The 15,211-nt window shown below is 43.8% G+C and overlaps 1 protein-coding gene across 12 annotated transcripts in view; it reads right to left on the reverse strand.

Moving 5' to 3' along the window:
• Positions 1 to 15,211, reverse strand: part of Osbpl6 (oxysterol binding protein like 6) — a 169,703-nt gene that overhangs the window by 39,231 nt on the left and 115,261 nt on the right. For 4 of the 12 annotated variants that reach the window (XM_057755243.1, XM_057755250.1, XM_057755244.1 and 1 more), the window contains exons 6-12: positions 15,071 to 15,124; positions 13,903 to 14,016; positions 13,625 to 13,795; positions 11,203 to 11,335; positions 8,179 to 8,282; positions 6,732 to 6,824; positions 3,289 to 3,363 (exon numbers count right to left, since the gene is read on the reverse strand). In XM_057755243.1, coding sequence (XP_057611226.1) covers positions 3,289 to 3,363; positions 6,732 to 6,824; positions 8,179 to 8,282; positions 11,203 to 11,335; positions 13,625 to 13,795; positions 13,903 to 14,016; positions 15,071 to 15,124 — 744 coding nt within the window. The remainder of the gene's footprint in view (positions 1 to 3,288; positions 3,364 to 6,731; positions 6,825 to 8,178; positions 8,283 to 11,202; positions 11,336 to 13,624; positions 13,796 to 13,902; positions 14,017 to 15,070; positions 15,125 to 15,211) is intronic. The other 8 variants (XM_057755253.1, XM_057755248.1, XM_057755246.1 and 5 more) reach the window with 4 other exon arrangements.

The raw sequence follows: 15,211 nt of genomic DNA on the forward strand, positions 1-15,211 counted from the left end.
GCCACCAGAAAAAAAAATAACAAGTTTATATATTACATACACTAATGACTCAGCCATCTAAAGGTATACTCACTAGAATATATCTTCACAGATTAAACCTGTTCTGTGAGTCACTGCCATTGCCCTGGTGTGCCACACACGATACTGATCTATAACAAACGTGGTTTATAAACCTGCCACCGGTGCAAAGCATTAGGTAGTGAAGGTTGCATTATTCTAGACCATTCCCAATGTCTACAGGAACTTCCCTGCCTGGACTGCATCTGGATTGGCCTTGTGCTGGGTGAAGGCAAAGTACTTTCTCATCCCTTTTAGAAGGATCAACCCAAGGGTCACAAATGCTATTGGCTAATCGTTCTTGGGAAATGGAAATGCTAATTCTTCTAGCAAATCCACCAGAAGTAACTTTTCCCTTCGTCTTAGTCATTCATTCAGTTGTCCTGAGAAGCCATATCGTAGACTCTACAAAAAGTGAATTTTCTACAATTGAAATGATAACTCTTTCTCCCTGGCAAATTTATGTATTTCCATAGGAGGAAGGAGGTAAATCTTGGCTTGGGCATGGGGGGTGGGGTTTTAGAACGCTTAATTTTAAATGTATTTTTTTTTTTTTTTTTTAAATTTCATGGATTTGGTGAGAGAGGATAGGGAAAAAAAAGGATTCTCTCTCTCCCTTGCTCTTTTTGGGTAGAGAGAAAAAAGAAATCTGGCTTCTGGGCAGCACTAGTCTGGGGGTCCTGCTGATACAGCTCAGCTCTGCCAGAGAGTAATCTCTCTGGAAAGCTACCAAAGGGGAGACGATGCTACTGAGGAAGGAGAGAATGGGAAACTGCCCCACTAACAAGTGTCCTTGCATGCTAACACACATTCTCCGAGGCATTCAGAGGGACCGGTTATTTTATTCTCAGCAGGGACAGCAGTGGCACTGTGCTGGGAGATGTCAACAGCTGCCCATCTTGTCAGGCTCAAAACTTCCCATTCCAGATTCGAGACAGACAAATTGGGAATGAGTCATTGGAAAGAATGGAATGCGGGTGTTCCCTTACTCCGAGGACTCCTGTCTAGGGTACTTCTGTGCTAATGATGACAGAGGACATTTGGGGACACCTAAGAAAAACATGGGGTCTGTGGAAAATGATTAATGGTAGACAGAGGAACATTAAGAAACACAAAGGCGGGTGTTTGGGTTTGGGAGATACTGTGTGTTGAAGGTCCTGGGAAAGAGTTTCAGGCCACTCAGTGGTAGCGAGTTCCTTGTCACCAGTGATGACTGGGAAGGGAGCTGCCACCAGCTCCTCGTGCTTAGAGCTAAGAATCTTCAGTGCTGGATTTGGGCCTTTCTCTCAGGAAAGAACCTCAAGGTTTCCGAGAAGCCCTATGACAGGGAGGAAGCCTGTTTCTGGAACATTCTGCAGTATGGAATGGAAATGTTAGGGGATGCCCTGAAAACTCACCCACAAATAAGTCAAAAGAGAAGGGAATTGTAAGGAGACCTGCTGGCCCCAAATGTAGCAAAGATCACTGGGAAAGAACACCAGTATGTCCAACAATAATAAGTTCACAGGTCTTACTCAACCGGGGTGAAAATCCCCTGTTCGTATTCTGGAGTTTGCTTTTGGGGATACATTTGAGGTACTGGAGGCTTGGGGAGCCTTGGTGTTGTTCCATAGTTGGGGCCAGTGTTTCTGTCTTTCCAGTTTGAAGTTCTGCGGGCTTTGGCTAGTGGAGAAAGTGGGTCATTCCAGGGGCAAGTGTTAAGAACCAACAAGAATAAATTTTGGAACCATCTCCTCAGGTATAAAGGTCACTCCACTCTGGAAGCCTGAGTGGAAGGGGATAAAACTAACAAAGATTCCTTGAAAAGATTCTAGACCAAAAGAGCTTCCTGTAAGATAGGGTAGGTTCAAATGTGGGGTAACTTCCGTGTTGGGAAGAGGAGGGGCACTAAAAGAAACTGGGAGGCTCAGCCAGGCCACTGGAGTTGGGGAGGGGGTATCTGGATTTCTCCACTTGGGTTCTTTAACTAGTTAGACACGTCTACTGTCAGAATCTGTTATTGAACCAGGGGCAGAGACTTCATTAATCTGCACTTGAATATGTCTGCTGCACCAGAGTGCAATTTCAGGAATGACTTGGTTCAAATATTTGTAAAACTATCAACGTAGGTGTCGGCTCCCTAATTAATTCCAAGTCACTGGTTGTTTCATTAAGCAAAAGTAATTCTATCCCGTGGTCTGGCTGAGCACTTATGTATCCCGCCCGAGCTGACCACGAAGTAGAAAACCAACAGCCCCCACACCAGGAGCTACTCTGCCGGGCAATCAAAACCTTCTCATGAGTATTCTTAGCAATTCCAATGTGCAAATAGCCTAATTTCTGTAAGAATAAAATTGTAATTAACTCAGAAAATATTTAACAGATAAAAAAACTATCATCCATGCTTACTATGAACTCGGGAATCTCTTATTTTTAAAGGTGAACAAGGTCTTGGGATGAATTAATATTATGATTGTCTTTTATCCGGCACATGATTCTGTGGGGAGCTGCTCTGCTTCCTACCCTCTGGGGGACAGTCAGGATTCTTTACCCTATTGACCTAGGTTCTGCTATCCTCTCGTTTGCCTCTTAGGGAACCAGTCCTCTACACACGGATTAAATGCCATCTAACTCTGTCTGTATTTTAACAACAGCCCTCTACACATGGATTAAATGCCATCTAACTCTGTGTTTTAACAACAGCCCTCTACACACGGATTAAATGCCATCTAACTCTGTGTGTGTTTTAAATTCCATACTATAGTTCCAGTTTCCGGGTCAATATTCTTTCTAGAAAGCGATTTCGCTTGCTATGTCTACTTCGGATTCATGCAGAGGTGACATGAAAACCCACATTCTCTTACCCCTTGCTTCTTTTTCACATCCTTCAAAAAAAAAAAAAAAAAAACTAGCAAAAGTTCTGGCGACCAGTATGGAAAAATAAATTAATAAAATACCATAACTTAGGTAAATTCTCCCATCTCAGGGCCCCATATTCAGTTTGTCAAACTTACTTAACTTTAGTTTCCATCCTTTCTTCCAATGAGAGGAGAGGAAGAAAATTACAAGCTAGCTCTCCCTTTGCCAAAACCAACACCCACGTCCAATGGCTGCCATGCAAGGCGAGCCAGAGACCATTCGAAAGTAATGTCAGCTGGGCAGGCCACAGGTGATGCTCAACACACGGGTGGCACCGCCCCCACAAAGTCACCCTTGCACAAAGGTCCTCGTTTGAGATGGAAAGCCACTCACTGTTGTAGCCACTGCTGCTGCTAGCCTCTGCCGGCGCCGAATTGTGTTGAATTGGCCCTTCGCAGGTGGCCCTTCCTGACAGTGAATGGGAGAAGAAAAGGGGGTAAAAACATGGGGTGGGGATGAAGAGGGTGGGATTTATGGGGGGGATGAAAGATAATCAGACAAAGGAAAAGGGAAGTTTTAACTATAATTGACTTTTCTTTAAAAAAAATTATCACTGGAACAGGTCAAAGAAACATTCATGCCACAAGAAATGTTCTTTATTCTCACTGCAGACCCCTCAAATCTTGTGAGTTCACTTCCTGAGTATCATCCCTGCACCCCCAAAAGATGGAGAGCTATGAATTAGCAAATCAATGAGAAGCCTGTGATTCTAATGCAAAATGAATGTGCACACCACTTTTGAAACATGGGATGACACACTGTATGAAGTCAACACGCGTCCAAACGGCAGCGAAGAAAACAGGCAAACTCAGGGGAAAGTAATTATACAAAATGTAACAGCAAAAGGAATGCATTCAGGGAAAAGAATAAGGGAAGAGAAACAGGATTCTTCAACCCCTTACTCAACCTCCTACCGGAAAGACTGCTGGCAGGGACTCAGGTTAGCAAGAGTGCTGGGATCTTCAACTTGAAGAGTTTCCCAAGGTGGAAGTCAGGCCTACTAGATTGGGGTTTGGGGGAGCTAAGGGGCCTATAAGTGCCTCAGAGTGTGGGGCCAATGCCTAAAACCACCAGTTATGAAAAACAGAGAGCACAGGTTTCATTTGGCAGCGTGCAGCTATGCACAGCCCTGAAGAAGTCGAGAGGCAATGGCATCCCCTTCTCATGCTGTCTCAGCGCTGCAAACCCTGGCCCTCCAAGATTGGGGACAATAAACACTTCTACTTCCAGTTAGCGAACGTGAAGTTTCTCAGACTAACCCAACAACTTACACAACAACAACAACAACCATCCCAGGACTACTTTCTTCTGTTTGCAATGACAAACGGTTTGAATTCTCACATCTCCAATTCTCTCAATATTCCAAATGACTTTCATATTTTACTTCACAAATCTTTTGCATATTTATATGTGTCATATACACATAATCTACTTTCTACAAAATCTCTACACTTAATGTAATAAAAGGAAGGACTCATCTTCACATGTCAGTACAATTTTGGAACGTGAGACTGAGTCAGCTTCACATGAATGTTGGGTAACTTGATTGACCACTATGTTCCTCTTCCTACTCTACCTGATTCCTCCAGTATCTAGGACCGATTATCTAACTTACTCTATTAATAACACAGGGCCACAGAACTTCTCTTCTATAGCACTTTTGACTAAATACTGTTACTGAGATTTTTTTTATGAGAACCAGAAAATCAGAAGTTTTGGGAGTCCTGGATGCCTATTTTCCTAAAAAATACTCCCCACAGAAACTACGAGACAAACGCTTACTCCGTGAGTTACACTGCAGATTTCTGAGAGCAATAATTCAATGGTGTCTAGCTCAGATATGACCAAACAGGTTTAACATTTAACTTTTATCTTCAAGAAAGGTGAGCCATCCACCCCACCGAGAATAAGCTACTATCCAATGTCCAGGGTAACACGCTTCATTTTCTACTTTCTGCAGTCAACTAAAAAAATAACCTATCTTAGAATTCTTTCAAGATGACAACGATTATAGAATGATGGGTGTGAAGTTCAATGATACAGTATCAACACGAATAATGATCACCACCCAACTACCACCGCCACACAGCCCGGCTTCCTTCACAATCGGCTCATGACCTAAGTTACACACAACAGAAAGGGAGCTGTCATGACCCAAGGATCTCTCCTTGGCTGCAATAATGGTCATCCCGGAAAGTGAGATGATTATCACACAAATACTTGGCATCATCAGATGGAATACTCAAAATCAAAAAGCTTTGGGAACAGGAAGGGGAAACCAGCAAGGGTGAGGAGAAAATGGGAGCCGGCATCTTAAGTAAATGTTATGTCTTTCTGTAGGCAAAAGACAGAGGAGTAAAGCTATTTCTGCCTGTGACAGACATTGCTGAGTGAACAGATTCATCCCCAACGGGTGTGCATGTCGAAGGAGCTCCAGTGTTCTGCTTACACAGATACTCCTGCCAGCTCTTAGGAGAACTGTTGCTTTAGGCAAGCAGAAATCGTTGTGTGTGTGGGGGGTGATACCAAACTCTGTAGTACTTCAGTCAAATGATACACACTTTAAGTCCAATTGCAAGGAAATGGTCTCTGGGGTGATTAATAGCTTCCTGTCATCCAAAGTCTATGTTTCTACTGAAAACTACATCTGCTCCTCTTGGGCAGGCAAAGGGAATGTGGGGATGAGGTGATATCAGATTCCTCACCCAAATTGGAACCATGAGGTTATCTGGGTCACTCCTTAGTCAAACAAAGCAAGACAGCATCAGTGAAAAATTCCAAGTCTCTCAAAGATCTGCCTGCTTTTGCACCGATTTCTTCTGATGACTCAAACATTCCTGATGAGTTCTCGGCCCATTTATTAACCAGAACTACATTCTGTTTCCTCCAGGGGGAAACAGATCAACTGGGCTTGTAGTGGGAATCCTGACCCCACAGACAGCCAGGGGCATTATGCTCAGACTTGCTGAGAGTTGGTCCACTCAAGATAATGACCAGGAAGGGAATCTGCTCAGTGGTGTGCGTCACGGAGCCAGATTGGAATAACATCTATCCCAAACGAGCATGCGCTTTGGGTGTTAGCATTCTTCAATTCTTTTATTTAAAGAAAGGTTCTTCTGGTTGCAAAAATGACTCTATTCTCTTAGACATGAGAACATAAAGACCGAAAACCAACACAACAACTCATAAACTCAAAACAAATGATAGTGTTGCAAGTTCCCTGTGAGATCATTTGGCCTATTTCCCCTTTAGCACGAATTTTATAAAGAGAATGGAAAACACATAAAGTATGTTGCTCCAAGGAACACGCAGAATTCCATTCATGGGCTGCAGATATTTGAAATAGAAATGTTAATGCGTAGTGCTTGTGAAAATTTATTATAAATTACATCAAGTTAGAGAGCACGCCAGCAGTTTGTTAATGACACACTCTGAGTGACAACACAAAGAAAGTTGTTAAATCAGCCCGCATTAGAGAATCACATCTGTTAATTATTCAGAAGAAATGGAAGAACATTGAACAGGAGTTACTTTCACCTTTCTGTTAGGATCTAAATTCACTGATAAAATTTTTAAAAAAATCTGAAGTCTAATTTTAACTGTGCAGGTAATCAATCATCTTACACAGCTAAGGTAAGAATAGTAGAGCACAAGCTTTAAAGTGGGTAAGCGATTCCTTCAACCTCACACGCAGTGGCTGATCTGGAATGGATACAGACGTAGCGCTTTAACAATGAACAAAAGTGAAAAGGAAAAGGAAAAACAAAAGGCTGTACCTGCAGTTGGATTTTTGTATCTTTGCTGACACTTTTTGTTCTCCAGCGTCTGGTGACCCGCTTGTCTTTCTTTGAAATATCTACACAGTTAGCCTACGTTACACAAATAGTTAAAAGCAACAGAGGGTTATTAAGTTCACACACATGATAACACACACATAGAGCCCAGAAAGTTAGTAAGGAATCATTAGAACCCTAAAGCAAGCCAGCCAAAGAAGAAAGACGTTAATACTAGAGCCAAAGACCTCTCTACAACTGACCTGTGAAAGTTATATTTCTAGTGAGCAAAAATGAAAACCAGATTGGAGATTGTGAGCATCTAGAGAAGATGCTCATACTTCTGAAAGTTCTAGAACTTAAACTTCAAAGCCATCATTGTTAATGCAAAAGTGACATGTGGGAGTGATACAAATATGTATGTCCACAATAGTCTATAATACATTTATGGGTAAAACACTGATAAAACTCAGCCAGGTGGTGGTGCACACCTTTAATCCCAGCACTTGGGAGGCAGAGGCAGGTGGATCTTTGTAAGTTTGAGGCCAGCCTGGTCTACAAGAGCTAGTTCCAGGACAGGTTCCAAAACTACAGAGAAACCTTTGATGGAGGAAGGTCATTGGCTAATAAAGAAACTGCCTTGACCCATTTGATTGGCCAGCCTTTAGGTGGTTAGAGTAAACAGAATAGAATGCTGGGAGGAAGAGGAAGTGAGCTCAGATGCAGGGCAGCTCCTTTCAGAGCCAGACGCGATACAGCCAGCCGTCAGGTCAGACATGCTGAATCTTTCCCAGTAAGCGCACCTAGTGGTGCTACGCAGATTATTAGAAATGGACTAAATTAATACATGAGAATTAGCCTAGAAGAGGCTAGATATAATGGGCCAGGCAATGTTTAAAAGAATACAGTTTGTGTGTTGTTATTTCGGGGCATAAGCTAGCCAGGCGACCGGGAGCTGGGTGGCAGGAACGCAGCCCGCAGCTCCCTTCAACAAACCTTGTCTTCAACAAACAAACAAACAAACAAAATTGATAAAACTCTTCCTAATTAATACAAGGACACCAAATTTCAAAAGTATCATGAAGAACTCCAGAGGGGCTGGAGACATGGCTAGGCAGTTGTTCTTATAGAGGACACAGGTTTGATTCCCAGCACCCGCACAGCAGCTCACAACCATCTATTATTACTCCAGTCAAGGGGATCTTCAGGACTCCACAGCCACTGCACACATACGGTGCACAGATATGCATGTAGATAAACACACATACACATTAGCTAAAGAAAGAAAATGACTGCAGAATATAAACCATAGATTGACGTAGTTACAAATATTGCAATGTTAGCGTGAGTGTAGTTCTTCCCTTTTGAGTGCCACCTCGCACAGTCACAGGACAGTCCAGGAAGGGCTTAAGTTGGGATCTTAGACTTGTTACCGGGCAGTCACATTTACCTGCATGTCGGTGAAGTTCGGGGCTGACTGAGTCCTCTGAAGTATCTCCAGGTTTTGCAGGAGTTTGCTAAGTTCCACAAGGTTTGACTGACAGTGTGCAAGATCTAGGAAAGACAAAAACGTCAGAACTGGGTAGAAATAGCAGAGATAATATGAAAAGGGGCTCAGTCCACACTTGGTAGATATGACGTGGCCAACGGGTGGGCAGATCTGTATTTAAATAATGGTGAAGCAGGTAACCCAAAGGATACCTTGCTCTGGGTCAAACCATGGGAGTCACTGGTGGTGACTTACCAACTGTGACTCTGAAAGTAGATGACTTTAACCTGCCAAGCTGCATGTGACCGCTTTCCTGTCCCCCGCAGCTTGTCTCATGGACACTCTGAAGACTTCAGCAGTCTTGTGGTTTTGTTCCTAGGGGCCTGCCTACTTGTTCCTCTCCAATGGTTTACAAGGTGGCTGTGTGGAATTTGGGTGGGGCCAAAGTCAAGTTCAGTAAAAACAGAACAGAGTAAAAATCAATTAAACACACCTGTTCTTCAGCTCACTAATAATGTGGCAAGAAAAGATTCCTTTAAAAATCTATTGTAAATTCTTACTAATTTGAATTTCATCTCTACAGAAAAAAAATATGTTCCAAGAGCCAAGTAATTTCCCCATATATTGGTGACCTGGATTTATATAAGTCCAAAAGAGTCAATCCCCTTTACTGTTAGAACTATAAATCGGACACACAATGGGTTCCATAAAACGCTATGTCTTCAAGTTCAAACAATGAAATAAATATGAAATGTTCCCTTTTTGAAACGAAACCCATCTCAGGAGTAAGCTTGCTCCACGGCAAATGATCGGTATAAGATTTTTTTTTTTTTTAAGTGCAGCAAGAGATTAGGGGAGGGGAGAGTGTTCATGGTTTCATGGTTTGAGAGCAGACTTAGAAGCGAGACTCCACCCTATCCCCACAAGGGTTAGAAGATTGACAGAAAAGTTTTAGCCAAAACGAAAGGTGGAGGAGGGCAAAGAGGTTGGGAAGAACAACCTACCCAAAGGCACACAGCAAGACATATGTAAATACATCCATGTTAAAAACAAAACAAGACATAACCAAAAAACAACAAAAACAAAAATAAAAAACAAAAAACCAAAAAACAGTTGCTTGAGTCTATAGAAGGTGGCCAGGTTGCAGGGGTAGGTAGGGCCAGAATGCTGAATGTGTAAGCTGCTAAACGCTGAGATGAGGATTTTGGAGTAACACCCTAGAGCCAGTGAAGAGCCCAGGAGGGAGTCTGCACAGTTATTTTAAGGTCTACCAGGCTTGAGAGGGGCACTGTGTGGTGAACAAAGCACAGTCCTTGGGATTAGTGAACTGCGTGCTGGCTGCCATCCCAACCTCCCCACTGAGGCAGCTCTACAATCTCGGGCAAATGTCTGGACCATTACAAACTGCATTTTCCTCATCCACAGAGTGCAGAGAGTGAACAGTACCTATGCCTCAAGGCTGGATGCAACAGAATATTAGCTGCTGAGTACAGGCATAGCGCCTGCAAACAGGCTCACAGATGATGATTTCCCATGAGCCTTTGAGAAGGATGACTAACTGGGCAGGAGACTAGGTAAGGTAAGGCAGTCAGGAGGCTGTGTGACCACCAGGGACGAGAAGAATGGCCAATCTGGGTCACAGAGATAGGAATGGATGTCAGCAAAAGGTTGGTAAGGATAAGGACAAGACTTTGAACTGCAAGACTGGCTGTGTGAACAGGGGGGTGAGATGGGTGTGACAATCACCGACATATGGGGTTCAGGTGTTGACACAGCCCCTGGGGGAAACCCATGAGGCGGGCAGGGCATTCCTTTCAGATGCGGGCTTTGCAGTGAGAAGGTCTGAGTTTGAATCCTGGGTCCTCTTTTGCAGTTACAGAGCTGGGCTGAGATGGGGGAGCATCTTGAAGACGATCCTCAGCGCCGGGGAAGCTGGGTGGTCTCTAAACATTGCAGGAAACTACAGGGCTGGCTGAAACTGCTCCGCCTCCTCCCACAACTGGAAGTTGTGAGTGCTGAATATGTCCCGGGAAATACCTTAACGAGATGTCATATGGACATGATTATGAATCTAAAACTTCTTTTAAATCATAATTTAACATGTGGACTAAGTTTGGGAGTTTGGTGTCTCAGAGAGTTGAAAAATGCAAATTTGGAGTTATTACGCTGGTAGAGTTTTTTTTTAAAAATGGTGAGGGTACCAGGAGGATTAACAGATTGTCCATTTTTTTCTTTGTAAGTGAAAAAAATCAAAAAGTTACATAACACCTGTTTTTATTATAATTTCATAGATAAACAAAATTAATACAGTATCTTGAAGTTAAATTAAATCAGTTGAATCTTATTGAACTCTCTCTGCATTGCCCTTTTATTTTTGTCAGTTTTGTGGGTCAAATGAAACTGTTTGGGAATGGAAATGGTTTGTGGATAAAGCGTGAGGCAACAGGTTCTGCTGAGGAAGGAGAAAGTTGATTAAACAGCCCAGGATGGAATGGACAAGTCAGAAGGCCCCAAGGCCTCTCCAAGGAAACCCCACTTCCAGGTAAGTCTGGACATGCAGCCCTGGACCCTATGGTTTCCATCTGTGATGACAGAGAACAGAACTGTTCCGTGGGCAGTACAGCAGCAGAGAAGGGGGCATGGAAGGGACCTAGGGAAGAGGCAGCGTGGAGTCCAGGACTAATGGGGGAACTCTTCAGGCCGCAAGGGACAGGTCAAGGCAAGGTCAAGAAGGAGCTGGTAAAGAGATGGAAAAAGTGGAAGAGCGTGGAAGCCAAGGCAGGAGAGAAACTCAGACCCACTTGTGAGGAGCTGGGAGAACCGGCAGGAAGGAAGCCTGGGTCACAGAACAGAGAAAGATCAAGACTAAAAAAAAGGAAAGGCCAGGTCACTCAGGGAGGTGAGGCTAGAGGCTGCGTTGTTTTGATTTCCATCAGCTTTGGGCTTAGGGGCTCACTCTGAGAGCCCTCCAAGGCAGGAACTAACCTTCCGCACACCTATCCATCTCTTCGGAGTCCTGCAGCCAGGCCGCCACTTTACTCTGACCCGTTGTGCAGGTCGCAGGGAGGCTGTTACTGCATGGTAGAGGGGACTGCCATGGAAAACTGTTGGGCTGCATCTACACGCAAAGAGATGAAGGGCACAGTTTACACACGTGAAGGCTGAGTTCATGCACGCTAACAACACTCCATCTGCTAGCTACCTCATCCGATGAAGAAAACAGTGTTCAAAGAAATCATGACCCATCCTCATGAGGTCGTTAGAACTTACTCAGAAAGCTGTATCTGATACATACTGTAGGGTCCTCACTACAGTCTCTAGGACTCATGGCTAGAGGCCTCTCCTTCCCAGATCCTCCCTGTACCCTAATGTATGATTCCTAAGCTCACTACCCATCAGCAAACAGCCTTAGAATGCTTTGAAAACATTCTGAAGACTATATAAAAGGCCTTTTTGTTAAGTTGTCTATAGCTGATAGCTTGCTCATTAAAAGGATTTTTAGGATTTTTAAGTGAACTACAGCTTAACAAAATAAATATGCAGATACTAATGTGTACAGCAAACAGCCAAATAAACAGAGATTTGCTTCCCAAGGAATGATATGACTTTAAAGCTGCACATTTGACTCGGATACTCATTGGCAACTGATTAGGCCTCTTCTGAATGATTAAGAAATAAATAATGCACACAGTCAGCAAACCCAGTCTTATTTATCACCTACACAGGGTCACAAACCAATTAACACTCAGGAGTCTCATAATTCGATATGTGGAAAGCAGGGAAAGGGACAAAAGGGTCTTTACTGCATTTTGATAAATGTAATGGAAATCACCCAGGGAATCTGAGCTCGGAGCCACGCCACTTGCAACGGGAGAAACAGCCTTTTGTGGGAAGCAGAGCTGGAGAGTGTTCTTATTCCGGAACGAACAGTGAGGGGAGGGATTTGGTTTCAGCCTCCCAATCTCAGATATCACCCAAGTTATTTAATAAATAAGACAAGGGCCAGAAAGAATGCATCTTTTATCAACGCTTTGTGCCAAAGATACCAGCCCAAACTGGAAAAACCTAAGAATTAAAAATTAATGTTTTCTTTATAAAGACCTATTTGGGATACAGTTCTCATTAAGTTGGGACTAACCCAGATTCATCCCATCCTGTGTTGAAAACGCAGGCGGCCCAGAGAAACACAGGGACTATCTTGGAGACCTCTGAGATCCCAAACCCCAATCCCCCTGGCTCGTGACTTGTTCTCTGTATTCCCAAAACTGGTTAGTGTTTCAGTCAACCTCATTCCTAGGAAAAAGGCCATCAGACAGTCTTTATCAGGAGTGCGACCACAGGGAAGCCATAGATCGGGGTGCCTTGTGAAATATAATAATTAGTGGATTTAACTTATACACTAGTATTTTCCATCAAATAACAAAAACCAAGCATGGTAGATGCCACTAAGTTTGATAGATTAGGTCTGGTGTTTCTCAATGAAGTTCTCCAATGCCGTGTAGAAGGAAACTATATAATCTAGGGATTATGGAGACTCCCGTGGAAGCAAAGAGAGAAGGCAGACAATCCACTGAAACGTTTTTGAACCCAATCAGCTTCTCTGACCTCAGTTTGGGGTACCAAGCATAAAACCACAACACCCCCGTGCAATGCAACCCAAGGACCGAATCAAACACGAAAACAGTTGCTTCCCTGCCTCTTGCCGTAACCTTGACTTTCAGACAAGAAATACCTCCAGCATTTCGGCAACACAGACTGTGAATCTTAATACAACCCAAGGAACCACAGACTCTCTTGTCTGTGTTTAATGACAGGAGGTACTGACTTTGGAAACAGCTGTGTGGCCACATCCCAGGATGGCTATGTCACTTGTATGCATGCAAACACAGCCTCTGTGACAGATTAGAGATGAAGGACTGTCATATGCGTAACACATTTGCTCACTGAAACGCTACCGATACCATGGGACCTCTCCAGCTGACCTTCATTAACTCTGGGAGCCGGGGGAGGGGGTACCGAGCAGCCTCTCTCTGGGTCATGTATACATCATAGCTCAAAGCAATGAGCTTCACTTCCAGAACTTTGGGGTCTCTTTATTACTACCCAAGAATTCCCAGCTGTTGTCTAAACAAATGTTTGCTCTACCTCCTAAGATTCCTAAAAAAGCCGTACATACATGAGGTGTGTGGTCCACTTATTATAAAGGAAAAATAACTGGAAACGCTTGGTGATTCATGCGTCTGGCTCATCTTGTGATTAACTCTAGCACCAATGTCATTTGTCTCCTGGGTGTCAGCTTACAAAATCAAACTTCTCTTCTGGCGTTTTCAAGGACACACAGCGAGGTGTGTGTACACATTTCTAAGCGGTTCCCAGGCTGACTTCTCGCAGCACGACGACTTCATACCTTTCCATCCACAACAGAAACGTTAGCAGCCGGGGAGGATTCGGCTGTCGAAGCTGCAGGGAAGATGTGGAAACTCGCATCTCTTGGCGATCGCACAATCTCATTCTGACGGTACAGGCGGTGATGACGCAGTTTGGAGACCCAAGCATCAAACCAATCCTGGGATTTCACCTGGAACAAGAAGCAAGGAAAGACAGCTGTGGAAACCGTCTCCTGGCTGCCATGGGCGAGGGCAAATCGCATCCCCCACTAATGCCAGATGTCAAAGACAATTTCACCTTCAAATGATAGATGTGCTCCTCCGTGTCAAGGTCTATTCTCCGAGCTTTCTTTTTAATTGACATGACAGACAGTCCAACATCAATGCTCCCATGGACCTTCCCCTTTTGGATCTGAAATTAAAAGACTAGTGAATTATGATGGAAGGATATCTGGGTTGGTGTGTCTCTGTTCTGAACTAAGGTGAGCCCAAGGAAAAATCTTAATTCACTTATGGGGGTGACTACATTCTTTCTAATGATGAGAAAGTGGCTAAGGTCTGAGGGCAGTTGGGCTGTCGTGACCACACCGATTTCAGCATGCAGTGCTACTCCTCTTCCTCTATTTTGGGCACAACTAGTAATGTCAGCTCTCCATGATTCCAGATCGCTTGGCTTCTAGCTCCTCTGAAAGGCAACACCAATGAGTCCCAAAATAACCGAAGTCAACTTTTGAACGGTGACCCAGAACACCCATGAATCAGCTGGATGGCAGCTGCTAGCATAGAGTTGGGCAGCTGAGATCAGAGATCAGGGAGCAGCCAGCCCCCTCTTCTGGCTGTCCCCAACTGACCAAGGACATAGCCGGTTCCATGGCAGAGGGGCAGACAAAACTAATTCTAAGCCCTTAGCTTATTGCCCTACACCACACGGTAGTAGGGAAGGAAGAAACTCGGAGAGTCACGTGCAAAGTACTTCTCAGATATTAAGCAGAAGCAGTCCGGAGTAATCTTAATGAGTTGGAGTTCTCAAGACAAGAAGGTGAATGAACATAGGTTAAGTACAAAAGATTTTTTTAAAAAGAACATTGACAAGAACAAGGAGGGCTTTGAATTTCAAAAAGCAAAGAACATGGAATTAATTTCAAAGTGTAAAGAAAAAATAGTTTCCGAATCTTCTCTCTAGGAGAAAGGGTGATATTATTAGTGTGTCACTTTTAGGCTTAAACTTCTGTTTTAAAAAAAGTTAAATACCCATGCGCTAGCTTGAGAGTTTTGTGCCATTTTGAGTACAAGCATAAAGCACACTTGTTCTAGAACCTGCAGAGTTGGCAGCTTGTTAAATAGTACAGGCACAGACAGGCAGGAAGCTGGTGACTACGGCACGGAGCTTGCCCGGTTTCAGTGTTTACTCACTTCAAGCGGGAATTCTAACTGGACCTGCAAATCGTGTCCTTGGAGCTACTTACGTCGAGTGGAGCCTTTGAGTACTTCAACAGTCCATTGTCCAGGACAAAAAAGCGCTGCAAGAACCAAACAGCCCTAGTTATTGTTTGCACTCGGAATTACACAAATATTCACAAGCCCAGGTCCCAGCGGCTTGGCATTCA

Source organism: Chionomys nivalis, chromosome 22 (assembly GCF_950005125.1).
Source record: "Chionomys nivalis chromosome 22, mChiNiv1.1, whole genome shotgun sequence".
Classification (NCBI taxonomy): domain Eukaryota; kingdom Metazoa; phylum Chordata; class Mammalia; order Rodentia; family Cricetidae; genus Chionomys; species Chionomys nivalis.